General features: G+C 47.9%; 1 protein-coding gene across 5 annotated transcripts in view; it reads right to left on the reverse strand.

Moving 5' to 3' along the window:
* PLXDC1 (plexin domain containing 1) overlaps nucleotides 1-27,108 on the reverse strand; it is a 103,210-nt gene that overhangs the window by 17,449 nt on the left and 58,653 nt on the right. For 3 of the 5 annotated variants that reach the window (XM_053569434.1, XM_053569432.1, XM_053569431.1), the window contains 5 exons: nucleotides 25,588-25,648; nucleotides 24,404-24,545; nucleotides 17,706-17,741; nucleotides 14,986-15,146; nucleotides 9,845-13,733 (listed from right to left, as the gene is read on the reverse strand). In XM_053569434.1, the coding sequence (XP_053425409.1) occupies nucleotides 13,614-13,733; nucleotides 14,986-15,146; nucleotides 17,706-17,741; nucleotides 24,404-24,545; nucleotides 25,588-25,648 (520 nt within the window). In that variant the 3' untranslated portion in view covers nucleotides 9,845-13,613. Of the gene's footprint in view, nucleotides 1-5,137; nucleotides 5,273-9,844; nucleotides 13,734-14,985; nucleotides 15,147-17,705; nucleotides 17,742-24,403; nucleotides 24,546-25,587; nucleotides 25,649-27,108 lie in introns of those variants that run through there. The other 2 variants (XM_053569433.1, XM_053569435.1) reach the window with 2 other exon arrangements.

The following is a 27,108-nucleotide window of genomic DNA, read 5'->3' on the forward strand; positions in this document are numbered from 1 at the left end:
TTTTCTACAGGTTGCCAGCCAGTTCACCCAGCACCCATTTGTTAAATAGGGAAGCTTTTCCCCACTGAATGTTTGTAACTGGCTTGTCAAAGATCAAATAATGATAAGTAGCTGGATTCATCTCTTGGTTCTCTATTCTGTTCCAGACATCTACTTCTCTGTTTGTCGTGCCAATACCATGCTGTTTTTGATCACTATTTGATTTATCAGTACAGTCTCAGGTCTGTAGAGTGATTCCTCCTGCTTTATTTTTATTGCTGAGTAATGTTTTGGCTATGCGAGGTTTTTTTCTGATTCCCTATAAAACGAAGTATTATTTTTCAAGATCGGTTAAAATATAACAAAGGAGCCTTTAATAGGAATTGCATTAAAATTATATATTGCTTTGGGTAGTATAGACATATTAACAATGTTGATTCTTCCCAGCCATGAGCATGGTATGTTTTTCCATTTGTTAACATCTTCAGCTATTTCTTTTCTTAAAGTTTCATAGTTACTTTTTGTAGAGATCTTTCATGTCCTTTGTTAGGTATACTCCCAAATAGTTCATCTTCTTTGGCACTACTGTGAAAGGAATAGAGTCCTTGACTGTTTCTTTGGCTTGGTTATTGTTGGTATATATAAAGGCTACAGATTTATGGTGTTGATTTTGTAGCCTGAGACATTGCTGTATTCCTTGATCACTTCTTTTTTTTTTTTTGGCCGGGGCTGGGTTTGAACCCGCCACCTCCGGCATATGGGGACCGGCGCCCTACTCCTTGAGCCACAGGCGCCGCCCCCTTGATCACTTCTAAAAGTTTTGTAGTAGAATCCCTACTGTTTTCCAGATATACAATCATATCATCTGTGAATGAAAATTTGATCTCTTCTGACCCTATGTGGATACCCTTGATCGCCTTTTCTTCCCTAATTGCAATGGCTAAAACTTCCATTACAATGTTAAAGAGTAATGGAGACAGTGGGCAGGCCTTGTCTGGTTCCTGAACTAAGTGGAAATGATTTCAATTTAACTGCATTCAATACAATTTTGGCTGTGGGTGTTGCTCCTAGATGGCCTCTATTAGTTTAAGAAATGTCCCTTCTATACCTGTTTCTTAAGTGTTTTGATCATGAAGGATGCTGGATATTATCAAAAGCTTTTTCTGCATCAATTGAAAGAATCATATGGTCCTTAGTTTTTTAGTTTGTTTATGTGCTGAATTACATTTATAGATTTATGTATATTGAACCAGCCTTGAGACCCTGGGATAAATCCCATTTGGTCATGGTGTATAATTTTTTTGATGTGTTGTTGGGTTCTGTTTGTTAGAATCTTATTGAGGTATTTTAGCATCAATATTCATTAATGATATTCGTCTATAATTTTCTTTTCTTGTTGGGTCTTTCCTGGTTTGGAGATCAAGGTGATGTTTGCTTCATAGAATGTGTTGGGTAATATTCCTTCTTTTTCTATATTTTGGAAGAGGGTTTAGTAATATAGGTACTAGTTCTTCTTTAAAGATTTGTAGGAATTCTGACGTAAAGCCATCTGGTCCTGGGCTTTTCTTTTTAGGGAGATTTTGTATAGTTGATGCTATTTCAGAACTTGATATAGGCCTGTTCAACATTTCCACTTTGTTCTGGCTAAGTCTTGGTAGGGTGGCGTACTTCCAAGTATTGGTGGATTTCCTTTCAGATTTGTCATATTTCTGAGAGTAGAGTTTCTTGTAGTATTTGTTAAGGATTTTTTGAATTTCTGAGGGGTCTGTTGTTATTTCATTGTTACCATTTCTGATTGATGAAATTAGAGTTTTGCTCTTTTTTTTCCTGGTTAAGTTGGCCACAAGGTTTATCTATTTTATTGATCCTTTAAAAAAAACCAACTTTTGGATTTATTGATCTATTGTATAATTCTTTTGTTTTCAATTTCCTTTAATTCTGCTCTGATTTGGTTATTTATTTTCTTCTGCTGGGTTTGGGGTTGGGAGTATTCTTCCTTCTCCAGTTGCTTGAGATGTTCCATTAAGTTATTAACTTCCTCTCTTTCCGTTTTCTTGAGGAAGGCTTGCAGTGCTATAAATTTCCCTCTTAGGACTGCCTTTGCAATATCCCAGAGGTTCTGGTAATTCATGTGTCTTGATTGTTGTTTTGTTCCAAAAATTTGGTGATTTCCTTCTTAATCTCATCTATAACCCCATCTATTTTTCAGCATAAGGTTGTTTAGCTTCCATGTTTTTGTCATGGGTATGCAAGTTCCTGTTGTTGAGTTCAACTTTTATTCCATGATGGTCTGAGAAGATGCAAGGAATAATTTCTATTTTTTTAAATTTGCTGAGATTAGATTTGTGGCCTAGGGTGTGGTGGTCATTTTGGAGTATGTTTCGTGGGCTGATGAGAAGAATGCGTATTCAGTTTTGTTGGGATGGAATGTTCTGTAGATGTCTGTGAAGTCCAGATGTTGAATGGTTAAGTTTAGATCTAAAATTTCTTTGCTTAGCTTCTTTTTGGGAGGATCTATCCAGTACTGCTAAAGGGGTGTTTAAAAATCTCCCAACTACTATGGAACTGGAGGAACATAAAGTTGCTCATGTCTGTTAGAGTTTCTCTTATAAATTGAGATGCATTCTGGTTGGGTGCATAAATATTAATAATTGAAATCTCATCATATTGAGTATTACCTTTAACAATTATGAAGTGTCCATCCTTATCCTTCCTTATTGTGGTTGGTTTTAAAGCCTATTGCGTCTGCGAATAAGATTGCAATGCCGCTTTTTTCTGCTTTCCATTTGCCTGGAGTATAGATGACCATCCCTTCACCTTGAGTCTATATTTGTCTTTTAATGTAAGATGTGATTCTTGTATGCAGCAGATATCTGGCTTGAGTTTTTGTATCCAGTCAGCCAACCTGTGCCTCTTTAGAGGACAATTTAAATCATTCACATTAATTGAGACTATTGATAAGCCTTTCAAGAGTCCGGTGGACATTTTTTAATCCTTTTGCCACTACGGAAGTTGGGATTTGATCAAAATTTTCTGGGTGGGTTTACTTTTGTGGGTGGAGGATTATGCTGGTCTTTATGGAGGATGGGTCTGAGAATATCCTGGAGAACTGGTTTAGTTATGATAAATTTATTCAACATGTGAATGTCATTGAAGTATTTAATTTCTCCATCATAAGTGAAACTCAGTTTAGCTGGGTACAGGATCCTGGGTTGAAAGTTATTTTGTGTTTAGAAGATTAAAAGTCAATGACCATCCTCTTCTAGCTTGAAATGTTTCAGCAGAGAGATCTGCAGTTATTGCTAATATTCTTGTCCTTGTAGGTGATGGTTTTCTTTCGTCTGGCTGCTTTCAGAATTTTATTCTTCATATGAACTTTAGTGAAATTGATTTATGATGTGTCTGGGGGATGTCTTATTTGGGGTTGAGTCGTGCTGGAGTTCTGAAACTGTCTGCTATCTGAATTTCAGAATCTCTTGGCCTGTCTGGAAAGTTCTCCTTCATAATCTCATGGAGAAGAGACTCTGTGCCTTGTGAAGCCACTTCATCGCTTTCGGGGATCCCTATAAGATGAATATTAGTTTTCTTCGAATTATCCCAGAGCTCTCTGAGAGTGATCTGTTTTTGCCCTCCATTTCTCTTCCTCTTTGGGAGTATGGGAGCGTTCAAAAGTTTTGTCTTCAACGTCAGAAATCCTTTCTTTCTGCTTGCTCCATTGTGTTACTTAGGGATTCTACTGTGTTTCTCAGATCTTTGAGGGCTGCAACTTCTTGTCTCAATGTGTCAAAATCTTTGGTCATTTGGTCTTTGAATTCGGTTGAATTCTTGAAATATCTTTTGGGTTACTGGTTGGAATTCTAATTTGATCTTATTTGCTATCCAGATTCTGAATTCGATTTCTGACATCTCAGGCTTTCGTTTGTGCATGGGATCTTGTGCTGTGTCTGCCCCATTGATCCTTGGGGGGAGTTGATCTACTCTGATTATTCATATTGCCAGAGTTTTTCTGTTGATTTTGCCTTATGATTGTTTTTCACCATTGCCTCTGGCCGTCCTCGGAGTTGGGGAGGTGTCTCTCCAAGATTAGACCCCAGTGGAATCACTCTATTGTTGCTGGATCTTTGTAGGGAGTGGACCCTGTGTAGTTCCTCTGGGGCTGCCCCAGCCAAGGAGTTCTGGTTGTGGAAGCAGCTCTGGAGTGTGACAACAGGGCAGGAACAGGGCAGGAGGTGGTGCTCATGGTTCTGGGAATGCCTGGCACCCAGTGACTTTGGCACAGAGAGCACAAGGCTCCAGCAGGCTGGGCCAGGAGAAGGGCTCTGCTCAGAGGCAGGGAGGGCTCCGGAGGAAAGCAGCTACCAGAGTCCCTGGCCAGATGCATGGGCCAGTGTGGAGGCAGGGAGGGTACAGGAGGGGGGATGCAGGGTTGTGTGTGGCTCCCGCAGCGCCTGGTCAGGGCATGCGGAGGCCCAGAGGGCACGGGTCGCATGTCAGGGGTTGTGGCACAGCTCTTATGGAGGTCCAGGCCGCGCCAAGCCCAGGAGTTTGAGGTTGCTATGAGCTGTGACGCCATGGCACTCTACCCAGGGCAACAGCCCCGAGGCTCCAGTTTGCCACAAACCAGTCTCACTCTACTCCTGAGGGTTAAGGGCTGTAAGGCAGCTCAGTCCCCGCCTTTAGGCTGCTCAGTCACTAGGTTACTAGCTCCTGCCTGATCCGTGCTCTGTGGCCCTGAGGGTGGAGCTTGCCGGGGCAGTTCTCTCACAATGGCTCTCTGCGGCCCACAGCCAAACACTATTAGCTCTGTCCGGCTCAGCGGCTCATTCTGGGGCCCTAGACAATGCCCAAAGTTCTCCGCACTCCTGCTCAAGCTCTCCCCAAGGCAGTTCAACTGAGTGCCAAGTCCACAAACACCGAAACAGTTCACAGGTAAGGCCTTTCCAGATTGCAGTCTCACTACTCCTTGTACTTACGGCTGCCAGCAGGATTAGGTCGATCGAACACACACAACCACTTGCCAGTTTTCCACTGTTTTTGTCCTCCTCTTGGGGTCCAGAAGTCCCTTGCTGACTCCCTGTATCCTCAAAGGGATGATTATAGGCAGATCCCACCAGCCAGAGATGCCTGGAGTCTTATCTCCCCAGACTCACCGTGCCCAGTTGCAGGGAAGCTTTTACTCAGCCGCCATCTTGCTCCACCCTCCTCATGTGGCTCTTCTTATTGCAATATTTGCTTTGTTGCGGTTATCTGGAACCAGACCTGTGATATGTCCGAGGTGTGCCTGTGTGGGAACCTAAGAATGAATAGTAGTAACTAGACGTGTTTCCTTCAGTGCAGTGAAAGCTGCCCCATGGAGGGGAGTAGGGAGACATCTGTCCTTGTCCTGAGTGAGTGGGAGGCCTTTCTGAAAGGGAGCATCTAAAGCCTGCAGAGCGAGCCAACCCTGCAAACTTCTTCTGGTGGAAGTGACTGCTAAACATAAAGGCAGAGGAAGCACCAGAAAATCCACTCACTGCCCTGGACAAGAGGTCATGTTGCATTCAGTAATTAACAAGTGACCTGCATAAGGTCACAGAGGTGGCATGTGGTAGTGCCAGGATTCAGTTCAGGCCTGGTGGCACCAGCCAGAGTCCATATGCCCATGTACCACATGTCTGGGAGCCAGCCCACCAACCCAGGCTCTCCTGTTGTCTGTGTGGTTTTGGGTAAATTGTTCTTGCCTTGAAGAGACTTCAGTTTTCTCTCTGTAAAACTAAGTGATTGGGGGATTTGACAAGAGGGCTATTTTTGTAGAGCGGACTATCACAGACTGGAAAACATCAGGTAACAGTCTCTAAGATGTGTGGCCAAAAGATGGGAGGGGCACCCCAAGAGAGGCCACCTCTAGAGAGCTGATGCTTAGTGAACTGGGGTCACCCTATCTGTGGCGCTCAGAGACTCCAAACTTTCACTTGAAACTGAGGCGATTGTGTCTCTTTCCATCCGATCCCACTTCCTGGGTGGGAAGTGAGGCTTCCATGGAGGAAAGGGTCCACAGGGCCTTCTATGAAGGGAGGGTGAAGATGTTGGGTGAGGAGGTCCTGGCCTCAGGAATGGAAGCCGAGGACCAAAGGCCACCTATCTTCTCTTTACCATCGCATTGCCTGAGTGACCTGGCTGTGACCTTGAGCAAATTCCCTAGTGCTCTGTGCCTCTGTGGCCCTCTCTGAAGGGTACAAATAAAGAGGTAAGGGTAGCTGCCCCCTAAGTCAGTAATTTTCAACGGGTGTGGGGGCTGGCACTGTGAGAGGATCCTAGGTGTGCCATAAAAATTTTAAAAGATCATTAATTAAATTATTTTCAAAAGAAGTTCAAAGCACAGTAAGTATATTCTTATTATTTTTTCTTGATCAACGTAATTTAAGTGTGCTATGGAAGTTTCACTATAGGTTTAAGTGTGCTGTCAGATAAAACAGGTTGAAAAACACTGGCCTACAGCAGCGCTTGTAGCTCAGTGGGTAGGACACTGGCCACATACACCCAGGGTGGCGGGTTCGAACTCCACCTGGGCCAGCTAAACAGCAATGACAACTGCAACAAAAAAGTAGCTGGGTGCTTGTAGTTCCAGCTACTTGGGAGGCTGAGGCAAGAGAATTGTTTAAGCCCAAGAATTTGAGGTTGCTGTGAGCTGTGACGCCATGGCACTCTACCCACGGTGACGGCTTGAAACTCTGTCTCAAAAAAACAAAACAAAACAAAACACTGGCCTAGGTGATGATACTGACAAATCTCATTAAACAGTGCCTGGACCATAATTGTAAGCACTCAGTCAACACAGCCCCTCTGCCACAATCGTCATCATCTCAGAGGACAAAAGTAAATGGACTGGGCCTTGGGCTATTAGTCAGCTTTGCCATCGGCCGATTTTGTTAGTTGTAGTTCCTCCTTCACTGGGGAGGAGGGCTGAGAGCCTGTCTCAGGAGGCAAAAGAAAGATCAACCCCCAGTGGGAGGAGTTTGCTCTACCCATAGTGGGCTTAGAGAAGAAGAGCCCCAAGAAGCAGAGAGGGGCGTTGTCAGCTCTGGAAAAGGGAGACTCCCACAGGGAAGAAGATAGCCCCCTTGCCCTTTTGGCTTTGAGGAAGGGCTCTTGGTATGACTTAATGTCCCTTAGGAGAGTGACGTCAGGCACGGGTTTGTTGAGAGCAGCATCTTCGTCTGTGACTTCAAAATGGAATCTCAACTGAGGGGACTGTATCCATGGAGGGGAAACCAGATCAGTTTTTGTTTTTATTTTTGAGGAATTTTCCAACTTTTCTCAGCTCAGCTGGACTTGGGGAACCTTATACGTTTTGGACCTTCCCTCGGATCACATGGTGGTGATAGTCTCTGAATAAAAAACGCCGAAGAGGAAAGACTGAAGCTGTAAGGGAAGGTTCTAGTCCAAGACTCTGGGAAGGTCTGACAAAACATTATTGGCCTGTATTCAGAGGTTTGTTCAGTGCTTTTAGCTTTGCGGAAAACTGTAGGGGTATAATTTAGCTGGCTCTAGGCACCAAATGTAAAAATGTTTTATGAACATCAGAAAAATTATCCCCCAAAGAATTTATCTTTGTTTTACGCAGTTCAAGTAAAGATTCTCCTTTCCCTTCCCACTTCCCTGTATCTCTGGCCCCATGATGCAGAAGGAAGTAATCCACTGTCCTCCATTCTAGGAAATAAATAGCAGAGGCATTGCCCTGCTGCTCTGTAAAGCTTATGGAGAGTGCTTCTAATTCTTTGTGTAGGCGGGTTGCTGGCATGGAGAGTGGGGATGAAAGGCAGCAGCAACAATTAGCGTATTTTCAAGCTCTTGAGGCTGTGTAAATAAATAGATGATAAGCTCCCAGTTTCGTGAGCCAAGAGTAAGGATCTGAAGTCATTGCTATGCATTGCTATGTAGGCTTTCTACAGGCCTAGAGGATTCTGTTGTAATCCACAATCTGCTTCTATATCAGACTGTGGCTGTGGGGTTCTGGCACCATCCTGAAGTGCACCGAGAACCACCTTAGATGAGAATTCCAAGACCTGAATTTGAGGATAGTCTCTGTTTTCTGGCTATGTGACCTCAGGCAAATCACTTAAAGGTGCCTGGCACACAGTAGGTATTTAATGAATGTGGATCGAACAAATGAATAAATAAATAAGTAAACTTTTCTGAGCCTCAGTTTCTTCATCTGGGAAGTGGGGGAATAATGCCTTCCCAACAGGCTGTGATCATGTAGGCAGAACAGTCTCCCAGACAGAGCTCCTCAAACCTTCATGTCATCTGGATTACCTGGGGAGATGCTCAAAGGCAGATGCTGGGCGGCTCAGTGGGTAGGGCACCGGACCCATATAGGGAGGGTGTTGGGTTCAAACCCAGCCCCAGCCAAACTGAAACAAAAAAAATAGCCGGGCATTGTGGTGGGCAGCTGTAGTCCCAGCTACTGGGGAGGCTGAAACAAGAGAATCGCCTAAGTCCAAGAGTTGGAGGTTGCTATGAGCTGTGACGTCACGGCACTCTACCAAGGGTGACAAAGGGAGACTCTATCTCTAAAAAAAAAAAACAAAAAAACCAAGGCAGATGCTGACTCTGGGTGGGTGGGTCTGAATTCTGCACTTCCATCTAACCCCAGGGGATTCTAATGTCTGTCTGCCCACAAGGTTCTAGACTCTAAAGTGTTCTCCAGGCACTTGACAATGTTAACATTATTTCTTTAGCCAACGGAGCCAGTGGGGGGGCCACTCCAAGGATAGGGTGACAAAATGGTCCCAGGGTACCCAGGCTTAAGGAGATTTCTGGGATGCAAGACTTTGAGGGTTAGAACTAGGAAAGTCCCAGACAATCAGGATAATGAAATAGAAAGGGATTCTTTTGTTAGGTTGCAGTGTGAACTGGGAAAAAAAAGAAAAAAAACCCAACAGGGGAAGCTATTTGCTAAGGTCCCATTTTAGACCTGGTTATTTCCTGTTTCACAGAGGCAGCAACAAGCGCAGAAAGGTCCGATGACATGACCCACGTCACACTCAGAACCAGGGCTGAACCCAGCGAGCCCTCCTTCTGCCTGCCCATGTAGCTCAGCACCCTCTCCCTCAGTCCACACTGTCTTCTCCAACACATTCCTCCTGATTTGGCAATTGCGGTGTGTTTACTTATAAATTGGCTTGTTTGCAGCCTGAAATTTGGCATCGCTGATTTTGGCTACGAGGAGTTCGAATTTTTCCTCTCTTTGTTTGGGTTTGCCGAACCATGTTTTGTGAGAAAAGACACAAAGTAATAAAAACACAATGAGGCTGCTAAAGTTGTCCGAATGCAAAGCATCCAGAAATGTGACAGCATCAACTTACTCAGATTTATTTGGTATCTCCAGACAGCAGATTAAAAATGCATGAGGTTTACTGCCAAGGATTTACAAACTTAATGTAAGTAAACAGCTGAGGTTTCTTTCCTGGCTGTTTCTCTTGGAGGGGGCTGTGGGAGGTTGGGAAAGCACCCCTCACGGGCAGATAACTGGAGGCTCTTCTGACCTCTCCAGGGCAAGTCCTTAGTGCAGATGTCAGAAACCAGCCATCAGGATTAAGGTTTGTGTGTCCATTTTCAGAATGCCCCAAATCCTTTGCACTTTATTTTGCACATAGAAGTTGCAAAAGAATGTTTCTTTTTATTATTGATACCAAGAATCTATGCAGAGAATTCACACTTAGTATGTGAATACATCGTGTTTAGGACAGCTAGGGTTCCCTCAGTCCCCAGGTCCTTCTAATTGTGCTATAAATTCAGGTAGGTTTTGTTGAGAGACAGAGAATCAGAGAAACCTTGTGGGCAGACTATCATTTTATCTGTGATATTGACTTCTGGTGTGGGTTCTCACAGCCAGGGAATCTGTGTGCATCCCCTGGTCAGTGCCAATCTGTAAATCTGTTCGAATGCAGGAGAAATAAGTCTTAGCTTTGATCACAACCAGATGAATGGTCAGCTCAAGTGGTGAATACTCTGCTGTTTGAATAGTGTGGTTGGCTGGCAGCGTTTGCCATTGTCTTTATTTAATAAACCAAGCTAAAGGCTGAGCACAGCTACAGCCTTGTCCATTGCTTTTAGAAATAAAATGCCTGTATGTGTGTCTATGTGTGTATTTGGTATTTTAGGTCCGTCAGGAACCTCTAACAGTGACCAAAGAATATTTTCAACCTCAGGGTCCAGGCTGAGGTCTGAAGTGACCTCCAGAGTTGTGGGCCTGCTGGGGTGAGTGGGTGACAACACCTGATTATGGCTGAGGGAGGCAGCCAGTCAGCCAAGCTTGGAAAGCCCATCTGTTCTACCTGCAGCATTCCTGGATGCTGCAGCTGATGGCCGGGCTCACATGCATTGTGTTCTAGAACCAGAAACCCCAGCAACTTTACTGGAGAAGTCCACAGATCTGGGAGTGACCAATCAAAGCAAACAAGGTTGTGCTTATAGCAGGGCCCCCCCTCTCATACTCAGCCTCTACTTCATATTCTTCTTCATATTCCAATTTTTTTTTTGTGTGTGTGTTTTTTGGCAGGGGCTGGGTTTGAACCCGCCACCTCCGGCATATGGGACTGGCACCCTACTCCTTGAGCCACAGGCGCCGCCCCATATTCCAATTTTTATTGTTGTTAGATCTCTTAAGAGTTCTGGCATATAATAGTGTCTTCCTGAGACTTTCTGATTTCTCTGTTCAACATAGAAAACTCCCCAGAGTCCTCTTTCACAGGATTGAAGCTTCCTCTTGAATGATGAACTTTCATGGACCCTCTTGCCCCCCCAGAATACCCCAAGACATCATGTGGGAAGGCACCTGCCAACTACCTGCTTTCTCTGGAGACTGTCTGGTGGAGAGGCATGGACGTCCGCAACCATCCTGTGACCGTGCCCAGTATGTGAAGTACCACTTCACCTTGGCAGCCAAACTCAGAGGGCTGGCCACAGGCCCAGGTCTCTATCTGATCACTCACTCTCCATAATCATCCACCTAGCTGCTCTAAACCTTGGAGTGGAACTCCTAGGTCTAAGACATGTTTGTCTTGCCAGGTATCCTAGAGACAGTCAGGAACCAGCACGAACACTGTGAGGCACTCAGCTCTGTTTCTTAGAAGACTTAGTCTACACATTTGGGCTTGAGAAATCCAGGGGCCTCTCTTGGTGATACATCATTCATTCTTTTTGTTGTGACAAACAGGCTGCCCACTACCAAACAGCTCTGCTCCCCTGGCCACTGACATCCAGGGGTCAGAGCCAGGCTTGCTCAGCCCAGGGCCGAGGCATCTGGAACTTTCTTACTCTACCTGCAGTGCTTAACAGCAGAGGCCTCCCTGCATCACTGTCTTTTTCTCCACTCCCAACCTTCTCACCTTCAGAAATCCAGGACAGATAGCTGAGTTCCTGGTGGCAAAAAGTGTGCTGGGGTTTGGGAGTGGGATATATGGTGCTATCCACTAAATTAGGCCACCAAAGAACTGCCTGCCCTGCTGGCCATTTTAGACACATAAAGGTCACAGACGCTTTGCTGGTCAGGTAAGAACAAAAATCACCCTCCAGACAGCCAGGAGGGCTGGGAGCCCAGATGACTGAGGGCACTGGACTGTGCTCCTCTCACTCAGAGAGCTGTCTTAGGCCTTTCTGTTCTTTGGAAGCTTGAAAAGAATCTGACTCTCTTTGTTGCACTATCTTTTTTCTTTCTCAAACTCTAATGCTCCTGCCCATAGCACCTTGTGTCCCCAGGGCTTCCTCATCTGGTTTATTTCTTTTATTTTTTTCTTTCTTTCTTTCTTTTTTTTTTTTTTTTTGCTGGGGCTGGGTTTGAACCCGCCACCTCTGGCATATGGGGTCAGTGCCCTACCCCTTTGAGCCACAGGTGCCACCCTATTTTTTTCTTTTTTGAGATAGAGTCTCACTCTGTTGCCCAGGATAGAGTGCAGTGGTGTCAGCCTAGCTCACAGCAACCTCAAACTCCTAGACTGAAGCAACCCTCCTGCCTCAGCCTCCTGAGTAGCTGGGACTACAGGCACCCAAGACGATGCCAAGCTCATTTTTCTATTTTCAGTAGAGATGGGGACTTGCTCTTGCTCAGGCTGGTTTCAAGCTCCTGAGCTCAAGCAATCCTCCCACCTTGACCTCCCAGAGTGCTGGGATTACAGGGGTGAACTATTGTCCTTGGCCTCTGTGCTGGTTTATGAAGCAAAGCCAAGGCCGGGCATTTTTCTGACTCCATTGCTAGCATCTCACCAAGAAACAAGCATGGAGCAACTGAAAACCAGCAGCCAAGTGTTTGGATGGGTCTGATTATCTGCAGATTGCCCAACCTCCCAGCCATTGCCTTGTACTTAAGCTAACTTCTTTCACAGTGCTCCTGGTGATATGCATAAAAGGCATGACTAAGCAGAGACTGTGATTTAACATTTATTTGCTGCTGATATTTTTTACTTTGAGTGAGGGTGAACTATAGGTTTTAATTTTAAATGCTTTTCAGAAGCAACCCCAACTCATCCCTGGGACAGACCTCCCTTACAACCAAGTTAAGTTTGGGAGCCTAAACTCCCCACCCTCAAAACTTTTGTCAGAGCCGGGGAGATGACAGCAACTTTCCAGGTCAAGGTCTTGTGTAGAAAGTCCCTTGCTCTCATGCTGGCTGACTCTGTCCTAACCAGTCTGGCATTTTGCTTCTCAACAGACTCCAACTGCAACTGCAGTTCCCTGCTGGGTTTGTCTCAAGGAGCCCTCTAGCCACCCTCTTTATCTTTAATGGCTACAAAAATCTATTTCAGAGGAGAGAAAATATTAATCAGGAGAGCTCTGCCTTTGGAGGTATATACCGGCACTGACGCAGAACAGGCCATGGAATAAAATGGGCACCAACATGCCATCTGAACAAGAAGCCTCACAAGGTAAACAGGCTGCGCACAGCGCAGCTGGCCTGGCTGAAGCAGGGCGCAGGTCCAGGTAAGCCCAGGGTGGGGGGAGCAGGCTGCATGTGTTTTGTGAGAAGGACTGGTCTGAGCAGAAAGGAAGTGAAGCCTAAAAATGCAATTTTCCCCACAAGTTCTTTCTTTCCTCTTATTTGGCTTTCCTCTAGCGACAACACTCCCCAGGGGCTGAGAGCAACTACCCTTGTGTCTAACTAACAGTGCAAACTCCTTTAGACTTTCAGAGCCACAGAAGCTAGGGCTAAAGACGCCGACTCCGTGGCCATGAGGACCAGCTCTTGAGTCTATGGACCCTGGATTGCAGCAGCCCCAATCTTAAGCTAGCTTGTGTCATGCGCAGGGGCATCAGGTGACTGGGAACGGGCCATCTGGCCATCTCCAGGTGGGGAGGGGACAGCTACAGAGTAGACCACTGAGAGGCCCAGAAAGGGAGAACCCTTGCATCAAAACAGAATGAGATTAGGTTATTGTTCCTTCAAAAACTCCATGTGCTTGCTCTTCTGCCCCCTCTTCAATATCTGGGCTGTGCTGACTAAGCTGCAGCTCTGGGGACATAAACCACCGTCTCATCTTCTCGTCTGGGGCATGCTCAGAGAGGCCAAGAATAACCACTTCTTCTCTTTGCTTTCACTGTCTCTGCTGCAGCCCCGTGTCTTCTATACTATGATTTGAAGGGGAGACCTGGCGTTCTCAGCACTGCTCAGCCTCCACGAAACCCTCCTTCTCGTGGCCCGAGGGCTCGACCTCAGTGTATGTGGAGTGGCTGGGGTGGTTGTGGAACTTCATGGCCGGCCAGTGGTGAGGTCTCCGCTGGGGGAGGGTACAGATGCAAAGTCAGAGGTCATGACACCAACCATGGGGACTCTTCAGGGCCCCTTTCCCCAAAGGGCTCCCACTGTGATCCCTTGACTACTGGGGAATCAGCTGGGAGCCAGAATTTGGAAGGACATTTTATCCTTCACTGCACAACTCACACCTAAAAGCTTCAGCAACACACCGAGTGGAGACTTGAGACTCCAAAGTGAAGGAGTGTGTCAGAGAAGGCTGGAATGATCTGGGAGGTTCTGTAATGCCAAGATAACCCTCTAGACAGCATGGGTCCTGAATCAGAGTGAAAGGGGCAAGGTGGGGGGAATATCGCAGGGGAGGGGGTGCTTATTAAAATGCAGATTTCTGGGCCAGCCCTAGACCTGCCCTAACAGAATCCCTGCAGTGTAGGGATCTGCAGTTCCCAGGTGTCACCCAGGTAAGCTAAGATGGGCGGCATCTGTGGCTCAAAGGGATAGGGGGCCGGCCCCATATGCCAGAGGTGGTGGGTTCAAACCCAGCCCTGGCCAAAAAAACAAAAAAATAAAGAAAAAGAAACAGAGGTTTGTCTAAACAAAGAGGGGCCTGACTGATGTGGAGGAGACTACAGTCATAGGGGTGCCACCGCACCCTGCAGAGAGCCGGCCAAAAGCAGAGACAGGTAGCAGGAACTGCTGAGCCCTATGCAGCCAAGTGAAGGGCTAAGCGCTCTGTCCCACATCCCATGCTGCACGTCAGGCTGGTTCCTCAGCATTCAGAGACGTTCAGAACTGCAGCATTCTCATAGCCCCAGAGACGGCAGCCCCTGTTATGGTTTTGGCTTGTCAGTTTTAATTTAAAACCGCATACCAGCAGGCAAAAGCAGCAGAGACCTTGGTTCCATTATGGCTTTGAATAAGTACAGAGCCTGGAATTTGGGCATGAGAGACCATAAGTCATTGAGGGCTGGCTGCACAGCCACTAAATGAGCCTTGTGTGGCATGGCTGGCCTTCTTTCTTTCCTCTGGGGACTTTTCTGATTTCACAAATGTGGGAACAAAAGCAGATGGGCTGTTCCCCAAGGACAGCAGGGCCGAGTGAGTCCCAAGGTGCTTAAGGGGCACTAGCCACTTTGAGGTGAGCCACGATGGAGTTGATGAAGCCTTCTCAGCTGTGTGGCAGGTGAGGAATGAGAGGGGAGAGGCAGATATTAAATGGCCCTGGAAACACGGAAGCAGAAACAGACAGCAGACCTCTGGCCAAATGTTACACTGACCTCAATGAAGAAGAGGGCGGCATTGGAGGTAGGGTGTCCGCTGATGTAAATCCCAGCCAGGATGATGGCCGCCACAAGGAGGACTGCCAGCACGATGCCCACAATGGTGCCCAGGTGCATGGGGGCACCCTTTGCACTGGGGGACAGGTTGTTCTGAAGGCCTGTGGAGAGACCATTTGGGCAGTGATGGGCTGCAGGGCAGCACGGAAGGTCAGGCCACAGAGATTCGGCTTCTGACAAAGTCCCCGAGATAAAAGCTGACAGTCTTTGGGCTTGATTATCAAATATTAATACCTGACAAGGTGGGGCAGGAGGTGCTGGAACCATTATGTGTATGGCATTAACATTGCTCCGGGCACTATTCAGGATGTTCCAAAGTCACTTAAAAATTGCCCCAGATCCAATAAGGATCATAAGAGCAGTTCTCTCTGATGCCTGTGCCACAAAAGTGCTATCAAGGAATTCACAAGGGGCAGGTGATAGTTAAGAGTTTGGGATGTGGAATCTGCCCGCCTGGTTCAAAATCTATACTCTGCCACTTTATGAGCTGTGTGTCCTTGGGTAAATTATTTAACCTCTCTGTGACTTCATATCACTCCTGTAGAAGTGAGAGCTAAAATGAGATAATTCATGTCAAGTGCTAAGGACCATGACTGGTATCTTAGATGACCTTAAGTAAGTATTAGCTATTATAATAGCACATGACCATGTTTTTCCTAGTCACTACTACCAGAGTGTGACTTCCTGGAGGGAAGAGATGGTGTCTTATTTATCTCTGTGTCCTTGGTACTTAGAAAAAATGGTGGACCCATCATAGGAGCTCCATAAAAGTCTATGGAATGAACTAGGTCCTCTGGAAGCTAATAAGCCAGCAGGTGTTCTCTGAGAACATCCCAAGCATTTAAGATACATTCCAAGAAGGAGATGGAGGATTTTCCACAGACCGTAGAGCTGGAAGCTCCTCTAGTATAACTGAGGTAATGGAAATACAGAGAGGTAAAGTGATTTGCCCATGGACACACAAATCCAGTGCCAGCCACTAAGAAGCCTAGTTCCTTGACATTATCTGGGCGGCAGTTTGCTTCTTTACCATACCCTAAAGGAATGTGGGGATAATGAGGTAGAGAACACAGATGAGCGGGTCAACAACAACAACAACAACAAAAAATAGAAACATGAATTCAGCAGAGTGCAGTGGCTCATGGCCACAATCTCAGTGGCTTTGGGGCCAAGGTGGGAGGATTGCTTGAGGCCTGGAGTTCAAGACCAGCCTGGGCAACATAGGGAGACTCCATCTCTACAAAAATATTTAAAAATAGCTGCGTTATGATATAGCATTTGCCTGTAGGTCCAGCTATTTGGGAAGCTGAGGTGGGAGGATCATGAGGCCCAGGAGTTCGAGGTCATAGTGAGCTATGATTGCACCACTGCACTCCAGCAAGCTGGGTGACAGAGTGACAGCAACCTGGGTGTTTAGAACTCTGTAAGCAGAAGAAACCCAGAATGGAGACCATGCTGGGGCTCTCCAGTACATGACTAGTGCCTCCATCTGCCGACAGGAAGGAGGGCTGAGGTGAAATGCCACAAGCTAGCTTTTCCAACTGGCAATCACTGCAGCCTGAAAAAGCTTGGGCTGACAAATACTTAGTGCAGACCAATGGGGTGTTCCTGGCTGCCCCTGACATAACACACACACACACACACACACACACACACACACACACTCGCTGCCTACAGGGAGCAGTGGCTTCCCCTCTGCTGGGAGCTGAAATCAAACTGTGCTATATTAATAACCTCCCCACCCCTGCTGGAGGCCCAGATGACACTGTCCAGCCCCTGGGGTGGAAAGGCATTTCCATCAGGGGTTGCAGCATGAGTCTGAGCTGGCTGTGGGCAAAGGGCAGGGGCAGTGGGGCCCCTCACACCGTCAGGGGAGATTGTCCTTCTAGGTAATTCTAGAGGCTGGAGGGGATCCCACCTCCTGCAAAAATTGTAGTGGGCGGGCGGCGCCTGTGGCTCAGTGAGTAGGGCGCCAGCCCCATATGCCGAGGGTGGCGGGTTCAAACCCAGCCCCGGCCAAACTGCAATCAAAAAATAGCCGGGCGTTGTGGCGGGCGCCTGTAGTCCCAGCTGCTGGGGAGGCTGAGGCAAGAGAATCGCGTAAGCCCAAGAGTTAAGAGGTTGCTGTGAGCCGTGTGACGCCATGGCACTCTACCTGAGGGCGGTACAGTGAGACTCGGTCTCTACAAAAAAAAAAAAAAAAAATTGTAGTGGGCAACTTTCATGTACTCTCTGCCAACCCAGGTTGGAAATGGAAGGAAGCAGCGAGAGAGAAGCTACTTTCCAGCCCTCTCATCCTACAGCCCAGGGAATGAGGGGATGTGACCCCTGGAGAGGGCCCACCTCCCTCTCTGCCCTGGCTCTGCCCTTCCCCCTCCTCTCATGCCTTTTATGGAGTGAATATTCAAAAGCCAAGAGAAGAACCACAGGAGGTTCATAGCTGGCAGGAGTCATGTTCCTGCAGTGATGATCCTTCAATCTAGGGGATCTGTGCCCAGAAGCCCCATGGCCTTCCCACCCAGCAGGGAGTCTGGAAAACTCCGGGTGTGGTTGCTCCCTTCCCTCCCCCACAACAAGAGGCCAGGCCACCACGGCACCCTCCTCTGGGGTGAGCTTACAAGGGAGTGGGTCTGATAAGGGACAAGCAGTTCTGTACTTACCATCTCCTTCTGCGTAGGGATCCAACTTGGTGTCATCTTCAAAGAGAGAGGACAGAAGGAACAAGATTAGTGTAATTAACACAGCCTTTGTCACTCTGGGTCCCAGTGGGAATTTGGGGAAGTTTGGGCCAAACTGTCATTTTAGAGGCAAGGAAGCTAAAGCACAGAGAGGGGAGGAGACTTGCTCAAAGTCACACAGCAGTTCATCATAGCTGGAGGGTGGAAAGTATGTGAGAGAGGGGTGGTGAGGGAGGAGACTGTGTGGGGTAGGGGGGTCATCCCAAGAGCCAAGTAGAAGACCTTGCACATCCTTCTAAGAGGCAATGGAGAGCTGAGGAAGGGCGAGAAGAGGGGCTATTTGTGTCTCAAGATCAGATTAGCTTGGAGACTTCCTGGGGCTGCAGCATGTAGGAGATTCCCAGCCCACGCTCCATTCTCTGGCATGCAACCTGTGGCTTTCTAAAGAAGTTCCAGCTGTCCATGCCTCCTATGATTTGTTCCTGTGCAAATTTTTATGAGGAAGAGGAAAGCAAGAGTTCCATGTCAGTAGAATACCCTAGATAACTGAAAGTTATTGTTTTAAGCACCCCAACTTTTAACAACTGTACGCACGCCACTTCCTCTCCCCTCTAACCTCCACCATCTAAGTCATTCTAAAGGCCTTGACCAGGCTTGCCTCTGTTCAGAGCTGCTCAGCACCTTCACAATTTGTCTTCAGTCTTCTTTCCTCCTGTTGTCATTTGCCACAACTCAGCACCAGGGGCATAGCAGGAACAAGCTGCTCAAGGCTCCTCAGACCCCAAGGTCTGTGACTGTCCCCTCTGCAAGGTATGACTATCCCCTGTAAGCTTTTTCTTCTTCCCTCCATCATTCCTTCTTTAGAGGTCTCACCCCTGGAAACCCTCTGTAGGGCTGGGATGAAAGCCCCATTCTGTCTACACTTAAAACTTTGATCTTTTGATATGGGATTTCTGGCATTAATTTTGATTTTTATAAATATTGCATCACTACTTATCTTGATTATTGCTTTTTTTTTTTCACCTCCTTTTTCACCTGAGTTGAGTGCCTCCCTTGTCTCACCCTAGAGGTGAGGACCAATGGTTGTCCTGGCCTCCACGCCCTGTTGGCCTTGGTCTCTGTTTCTGTAGCTTCTTGGTTTCCATTGTTTACCTGCCCCTCTATGCCCAACCTGTATAGCAGAGCAGGGCCTGGACAGGGCAGCCTGCTCTGCTATACATTTCCAGTAAATCTTGAACTATTGAAAAGTAGATGAGGAAAGAATAAACCATAAGAAAATTTTGAAATGGTTCCCTGCAGGGAAGAAGGAGGTAAAGTGGAGGGAGAGACTGAGAACCTAAAATTCTTTGAATATACCTGCTTTTGTAGATTTGACTTTGAAATCATAGCAATCATTTAATTTCTAAATAATAATAAAAAATTAATGCCTGTAGTCCCAGCTGCTCAGGAGGCTGAGGCAGGAGAATCGCGTAAGCCCAAGAGTTAAGAGGTTGCTGTGAGCCGTGTGACGCCACAGCACTCTACCCGAGGGCGGTACAGTGAAACTCTGTCTCTACAAAAAAACAAAAAAACAAAAAAACAAAATTAATGAGTGTGATGGTTACTTTTGAGTGTCAACTGCATTAAGGAATATCTAGAGAGGGTGGTGCCTGTGGCTCAAGGAGTAGGGTGCCGGTCCCATATGCCAGAGGTGGCGGGTTCAAACCCAGCCCCGGCCAATAACCAAAAAAAAAAAAAAAAAAAAGGAATATCTAGAGAACCGGTAAAGCCTTATTTTGGGTGTGTCTGGTAGGGGTTTCCAGTGGAGACTGGCCTGTGAGTCTGTGTGGTTTAAGTGGGGAAGATCCTCAGTGTGGGTGGGCTCCATCTAGTCAGCAAGGGACAAAAACAGAGGAAAGGAAATTGGTCTGTCTCACTCCTGAAGTTGGGATACACTCTTCTTGTCCTGCCCTTGGACGGCAGGATCCCAGATTCTCTGGTCTTGAGACTCCATGACTCACACCAGTGCCATACCCAGCACTGGGCTCTCAAGGCCTCAGGATGGGGACTGAGCTAGTTACCAGCATCCCAGGGGCTCTTGCTTGCAGAGCATATGGCCTATCATGGGACTTCTCAGGCTCCATAATTACATGAGCTAATTCCCCTAATAAATCCCCTTTCATATGTCTATATACACATATATTTCCTAGTGGTTCTTTCTCTCTGGAGAACCCTGCCTTATATTAAAAGCACCTCGTATTAGCCAGGCAAGTGGAGCACTCCTATAGTCCCGGCTACTCAGGAGGCTGAGGCAGGAGGATCGCTCAGTGGGAAGCAGCTCTTGAATCCACCCTTCTATGGTGCTGGCTGCTCTCCGACTCTGCCATGCCCTGGCAGGTCCCGCTGGCTGGAGCCAGCATCCCTTTGTTCACAACACTGACCCATGGTAGCCTGAACTCTGAGATAGAAGGTCCGGGACAGACTTATCCTGCACCCACAAGTCTCCCCATGCAGGCTGCAACCACATAGGCGAGAAAATGATTAAAACCTGTTCTGCCAAGAGGCCTTGAGAGTTGTGTACATGGGGAGAGTCCCCATTAAAAGTTGTTTGGTTTTTTTTTCCTCTTATTGCTGTAACTTGATAATCCTTGCTACCTCCTTCAGGACTAGAAGGACAGAGAGCCATAACTGTCTTCACCTACTTTAAAGTTTTCTGTTGGGAATTATTACACAGTAAACAGGAGTGAGACCCATCCCTGGACTGGCAGGAGATGTGCACAAAGAATAAAACTGGCAACAGAATCCACTGCCTCTGTGTAGGGATGGCCCACCGCTGCAGTGACCCGGGAGAAGTGGGCCCTCCTGGGAGCAAGGAATTTTTTTTTTTTTTTTGTAGAGACAGAGTCTCACTGTACCTCCCTCAGTAGAGTGCCGTGGCCTCACACAGCTCACAGCAACCTCTAACTCTTGGGCTTACGCGATTCTCTTGCCTCAGCCTCCTGAGTAGCTGGGACTACAGGCGCCCGCCACAATGCCCGGCTATTTTTTTTGTTGCAGTTTGGCCGGGGCTGGGTTCGAACCCGCCACCCTCGGCATATGGGGCCGGCGCCCTACTCACTGAGCCACAGGCGCCGCCCGGGAGCAAGGAATTTAATGCAGGATTTGAACACAGCTCTGCATGCCCACCATGAAGCCGCCTGCAGAAGTTGACAAGAATTCAGGACAGAAGTGTCACTATAATTAAATATTAATCAGGCTGCACGTGGGCACACCTTCCTGTAACCGGAAGTCAGGCAGCACTAGACACCGATCATTCGCACCTCCTCATTCCTATAGACAGGCTTCTGTTTAAGAATTGTTTAAGATGTTTGGGTGGCGCCTGTGGCTCAGTCGGTAGGGCGCCGGCCCCATATACCAAGGGTGGCGGGTTCAAACCCAGCCCCGGCCAAACTGCAACCAAAAAATAGCCGGGCGTTGTGGTGGGCGCCTGTAGTCCCAGCTGCTCGGGAGGCTGAGGCAAGAGAATCGCTTAAGCCCAGGAGTTGGAGGTTGCTGTGAGCTGTGTGAGGCCACGGCACTCTACAGAGGGCCAGAAAGTGAGACTCTGTCTCTACAAAAAAAAAAAAAAAAAAAAAAGATGTTTGTAAGGTCCTGAATTACATCAGAACAGCTGATGCCAACCAGTTTGAAGACCCCCCCACCCCACCCCAGAGAACGAAAGCAGCAGGAGAAGGCAATTTCTCTATCTCCCAGGCCCACAGCTTCACCCTGCACTCTTCTTCTAGTCAATGAACTCGACAGACTCACTCCAAACCCCTGAATATCCCTGTCCCCAAACTCATTAAGGTTTCCTCCTATCTCCTTATTTGTGGTCTTGTGAGAAACCCCTTTCTCTGCTGCGAGCTGGTGGTTTGGAGAATTGGCTTGCTGTGCACTTCAAGCAAACCAATCTAAATATGACAGTTACAAGCACAGCTGCCCTTCTGCCCTCTGACACCCTGTGGCTAAACCGTCTAAGTGGAGAAGGAGGCGTCTGCATCCCCAGGCCCAGCTCTGGGCTCAGAACGTGCCCTTTATAAGCACACGGGTTAACTAACGGTGACTGACCAGGGCATGCTTCCTTCTAAGTGGAGTTTCCTTTGACTAGAGGGTCACCCCCGAACTTGGTTGTTAACTCCCCAAGGGCAAGGTTACTCTCTGCCTCTTTTTAATTAACCCCCTGCAGCACCAGCATGTGCTTTGCTCTCAGTACCTGCTGTCTTAACCAGCTCCTTGTCATTCCCCGGTAACTTCAGAGTAACGGGAGCCATGGGAACCTGCCTCACTTGCTCACCCTTTGCTATTATGCCCTGCCCCCGAATCCACACAGACCCTTTTCCATTTCATTCAGCACTAAGAAAGGCAGTGAAGTCAAGGAGGAAGATCACTGCTTTTGGACTCAGATGAGACCTGAGTCCTCTTGAAGCAGAGTCTCACTTTGTCGTTCTTGGTAAAGTCCTGTGGTGTCCTAGCTCACAGCAACCTCAAATTCTTGTGCTCACATGAGTCTCTTGCCTCAACCTCCAAGTAGCTGGGACTACAGGTGCCTGCCACAAGCCTGGCTATTTTTAGAGACGAGGTCTCACTCTGGCCAAGGCTGGTCTCAAACCTGTAAGCTCAAGCAATCCACCTGCCTCTACCTCCCAGAGTGCGGGATTACAGGGGTGAGCCACCATGCCCCGCCTGAGATAAGAGATAAGAGACCTGAGTCTTATCTTTTCCTGGCTGTGTGACGCTGGGCAAGTCATCAGCCTCTACAGGCCTTAGCCTCTCCTCTATAAAGTAGGGACATAATAGTATCAACAGGCAGGAGGACTGAATATTAAACGGTATGCTGCTTTAGCACCCTACAGGGCAAATGGTCAGCCTCCCCAAATGCAAGTTCTTTCTGGCATTAGTTCATTCCCCTCTGTGAAAGCCTTCTGGCCAGGTCCATGTTCTCTACGTGATGTTTAGAAAGGCAGGGAACACTGTGGAAAGAACATTCCACCACTTACCCTTCATGTAACCCTGAGGAACCTGCTTTGTACCTTACGAGCCTGCTTCATTATCTATTAAAAAATGTCTGTGTCTGAATTATGTTTTAAAATATTAATTTCTCCAGCCTGAGTAAGAGTGAGACACCTGGCCTCTAAAAATAGCTGGGTATTGTGGTGGGCACCAGTAATCCCACCTATTTGAGCGGCTGATGTGTAAGGATCGCTTGAGCCCAAGAGTTTGAGGTTGCTGTGAGCTATGATGCCACGGCACTCTACCCAGGGTGACAAAGTGAGACTGTTTTAAAACAATAATAACAACACATTAACTTTTTTCATCTCTCCTTTCCTTCTTTCCATTATTCTTTTCAAGCTTAGGGGAAGCTATAAGCCTTTCAATCTTTCTTTTTTTTTTTTTTTTTGTAGAGACAGAGTCTCACTGTACCGCCCTCGGGTAGAGTGCCGTGGCGTCACACGGCTCACAGCAACCTCTTAACTCTTGCGCTTACGCGATTCTCTTGCCTCAGCCTCCCGAGCAGCTGGGACTACAGGCGCCCGCCACAATGCCCGGCTAGCCTTTCAATCTTTCAAACCTAGATGCAGTATTAGAAAAGGGTAAGAGAGGAATTTCTCAGAGATAGCTGAAGAATTCTAGAAGGGGGCCAGAGAAAGGGAAGAGATTTAAGAACCCTAAAACCGGAGAGGGCTGCACAGGGCTTCCAGGTGAGTGGACCTCTGGCAGCTTCAACCCGGACACCCAAGCCTTGAGGTGTCAAGGAAGCCCCTGTGGACAGCCAGGCCTGAAGGAGCAAGGCAGATCAGCAACAACCCAAAGATGGAGGATGCTGTGGCACCACTGAGACCCCCTGTCAGCACAAGGCCACAGGAGCAGGGAGCTAAGTGCCAATCTGAGGTGCAATTCCTCACCATTCCAGCCAAGCAGAGCCTGAGAGTCAGAAGTAAAATAAAGTTATAGACAAATCAAGCATCTTTCTCTAATGTCTCAGTGTGTGCATCGAGTTCACACCTGCTGCAGGGGTGATAAGATCGCTCAGGTTCTGTAAAGATACTTTTTTAGACAGAGTCTCACTCAGTCACCCTTGGTAGAGTGCCATGGCGTCATAGCTCACAGCAATCTCAAACTCTTGCTCTCAAGTGATCCTCTTGTCTCAGCCTCCTATGTAGCTGGGACTATAGGTGCCCACCACAACGCTCAGCTATTTTTTAGAGACAGGATGGTCTCTCCAGCCTTGCTCAGGCTGGTCTTGAGCTTGTGACCTGCAGTAATCCACCTGCCTAGGGCTTCCAGAGTGCTAGGATTTACAGGCATGAGCCACCGTGCCGGCCCCAGGATTACTGTTAAGATTAACTGAGATGTGTTATATACACAATACTTGGCTCTGGGCTGGAATATTAATTTTTCCCCTCTCTACAGTGAATTCTCTCAGCCCTGATGCAGGCTAGCTCTGTGGTGAGAGTCAGGAGTAGAGTCCACTTGTCCTAAACTGGACTCTGCTTTTTACCAGCAAGTGACCTAAACGGTGTGAGCTTCTGGTGGTCCCTCCTCGGTACCTGGGTGGGGCAATTCCTGTCCCATGAGATTGTCCCTGTTAAGGATAGCAAGTGCCCAGAGCAGAGGCTCTTCCCCATGGCCTCCCCCACCTCATATCTGGGCTCAGGCCTCACCTTCCGTGGTCAAGCTGTCAATGATGAGGGAGGAAGGCGTGGTGGTGGTGGTGAGGTCTTCATCAAAGGGGCTGAGGGAGCTGTCAGGGGAGGCTGAGTAGTGGTCCTCATCCTGGAAGTCCTCGCATGTCTTCCCCTCAATCTGCAAGAGAGACCTTGGTACCGCTGCCCTGGACAGAGCTGTGCCACACTTTCCACCCTATCGTGAAAGTGTCTTATTTTTCAGGGCAATTTATCTGTCAGCTGCTTCAAATCCTTCCTTAAGGAAGGAGCTGAGATGTCAATCTTAAACAAATAGAGCAAATCTGAACATTCACTAACAGCCAACATAAGGAGTGGGCTGCTAGGCAAGATTTCTTTTTTTAAGGCCAGAAAAAGATAGCTCACTCAGAGCCAGATTAATAAAACAGATGATGGTAAGTATGGGACAGTGGGGTCTGGGGAGTTGACATTTAATGCTGGGCTCAGAATCTTCTAGCTATGAGATGCAGGCCAAGTCACTAAACTTCTCTGAGCTCCAATTTTCCCCTCTGATCAGTGGGTACACTGGCCCCACTTTGGGGGTTATAATAAGTAAGAACAAGGGTACGGCAGCCCACTGCGAATGCTTGGCACGTGGAGTGTGCTGACATTACAAGAAGAGACAGAGGGAGGGAGGGAAGGAGGAAAACGGACAAGGGGTGGGACTTAGGATGATGCAGAATCATCATCAAAGTGCAGAATCAAAGTGTCCAGTGCTCTGGAAAATTTTAGCAGTGAGAAGAAACCTGTATGAGATTTTAAATGGGAAGTGCCTAGAGCAACCCTCCTTGCTCCCAGAATGACTGCCTCCCTCAAGGGCAAGTGTACTCAGTGCTTCATTAATGTCACCAAGTGCAGTCTCCCAGGGGATCCAGCGTGGCTAAGGCCATGTCCAGCATACCCTCTGCATGGAAGAAAGTTTTCTGAGGGCTGCCCACTCAAGGCCAGGTCATCATAAGTGCTTGTCTCAGGGACTCACAGAGCTCTCTAAACCTTCCAAAGTAGTGCACAGCAGTCTGGCAAACAAACCTCAGATGCAGGGGAAGATATCACCAGGGGCTAAGGACATCTTGAGAAAAGCTGCCAGGACGAGGGCCTACCAGCAGCCGCCCTGTCCTCTCCATCTATCAAAGGAGCTACAGCAGATTACTTATGCCTCTTACCTCCTGGGCACAGCCGTAGGCCAGCCACTCCTGCCGGTAGCGGTCAAAGCCACTGGAGCATCTGCAGGAGGACCAAAAGGTGAGAGATATGACAGGATTCACAGAGAAGTCCTCCCCTTTCACTCCCCCCATTTGGCAACAGCTCTGTTCCGACAATGTGTAGAGGGACTGAGCTCCCAGCGCTGGGCAGACCAAGCTCCCGAGACCACTAGGCAGGTGTCTTGACCTCAGGAAGCTATAGGACAGGAGTCAGCCCTGCTGGCCTCCTCTGTGCCTTCCCCAGAAGGAGGGAAAGGTATTTGTGGCGTCCCCACCCTCCTGAGCCAGTTCCCAGGACCAAGGCCACATCTGCCCATGCGTGTGGGTAGGGGCTAGCAGAGCTGTGTGACCTCTAATGATCTGAAGGTCCCCTTGACTCTGTGCTGCTACGAGATTGCTGAGAACCCAGGACATTTACACACGTTCTCAATCTGGAGAAAGGCTGGCTCACTCACAGATCTCCCCATTGTAGTTTGGGGGGCTTTTTGAAACAGAGCCTCACTTTTGTCACCTTGGATAGAGTGCCGTGGCATCATCATAGCTCACAGCAACCTTAAACTCTTGGGCTCAAGATATCCTCTTGCTTCAGCCTCCTGAGTATCTGGGACTACGGGCACCCGCCATGATGCCCAGCTAGTGTTTCTATTTTTAGTAGAAATGAGCCTTGCTCTTGCACAGATTGGTCTCAAACCTCTGAGCTCAGGCAATCCACCCACCTTGGCCTCCCAGAGTGTTAGGATTATAGGCATGAGCCACCATGCCTGCCATCCCCATCATTGTTGGGGGGCCAAAACTTGGGAAGGAGAGTCTGGGCTAAAGGTAGGTGTCAGCAGATGCTGTGTGTAATCATTCAAGGGCAGAGGCTGGGAGAGATTAAGAACTGGATGGAAAAGATCTCCAGAGAGGACACTGAGCAGCCCAGCTGGGCTGGAAGACACTGAGAACTCCCCCAGGAAGGGGTGGGGCCTGCACACAAACCAAAGAATGTTCTCACACGTTGTGCACACATTTCCATTCTTCACTCTTTGGTGCTGGAGAATCCACCAAGCCTGGCTCCAGCTCAGAGGCATCAGCACTGGAAAAATGACATTCCAAGCCACTAGTGCTGAGAAAGAATTCTTGGCAAGTTAGCTCTGCACCAGTAAGGTCAAGACACCTGCCTAGTGGTCTTGGGGAGCTTGGGCAGCCCGAGCTTTAGTTACCCGTAGGCTCCAGAGTGAGCCATGGGGTTGGAGCAAGGTAGGATGAAGGGAAGACAGCGGATATTGTAGGTGAAACTGTCTAAATTAGATCTGGCCCCAGAGAAGGGAGGGCAAATCCTGGGAGGCTAAGAAGGCCAAGTGTGTGGAGGGGAGGGGAACAGAGAGCCACGTGGAGATTGACAGCAGATGTTGGTGGGAGAGACCATGTGAGCTGGCCCTACTGCATCAGCCCTCACCCTCTGGCTTTTTGGGGACTGTGGGTCAGCTCTCAGTTGGAGTT

This window comes from Nycticebus coucang, chromosome 18, assembly GCF_027406575.1.
Source record: "Nycticebus coucang isolate mNycCou1 chromosome 18, mNycCou1.pri, whole genome shotgun sequence".
Lineage (NCBI taxonomy): Eukaryota > Metazoa > Chordata > Mammalia > Primates > Lorisidae > Nycticebus > Nycticebus coucang.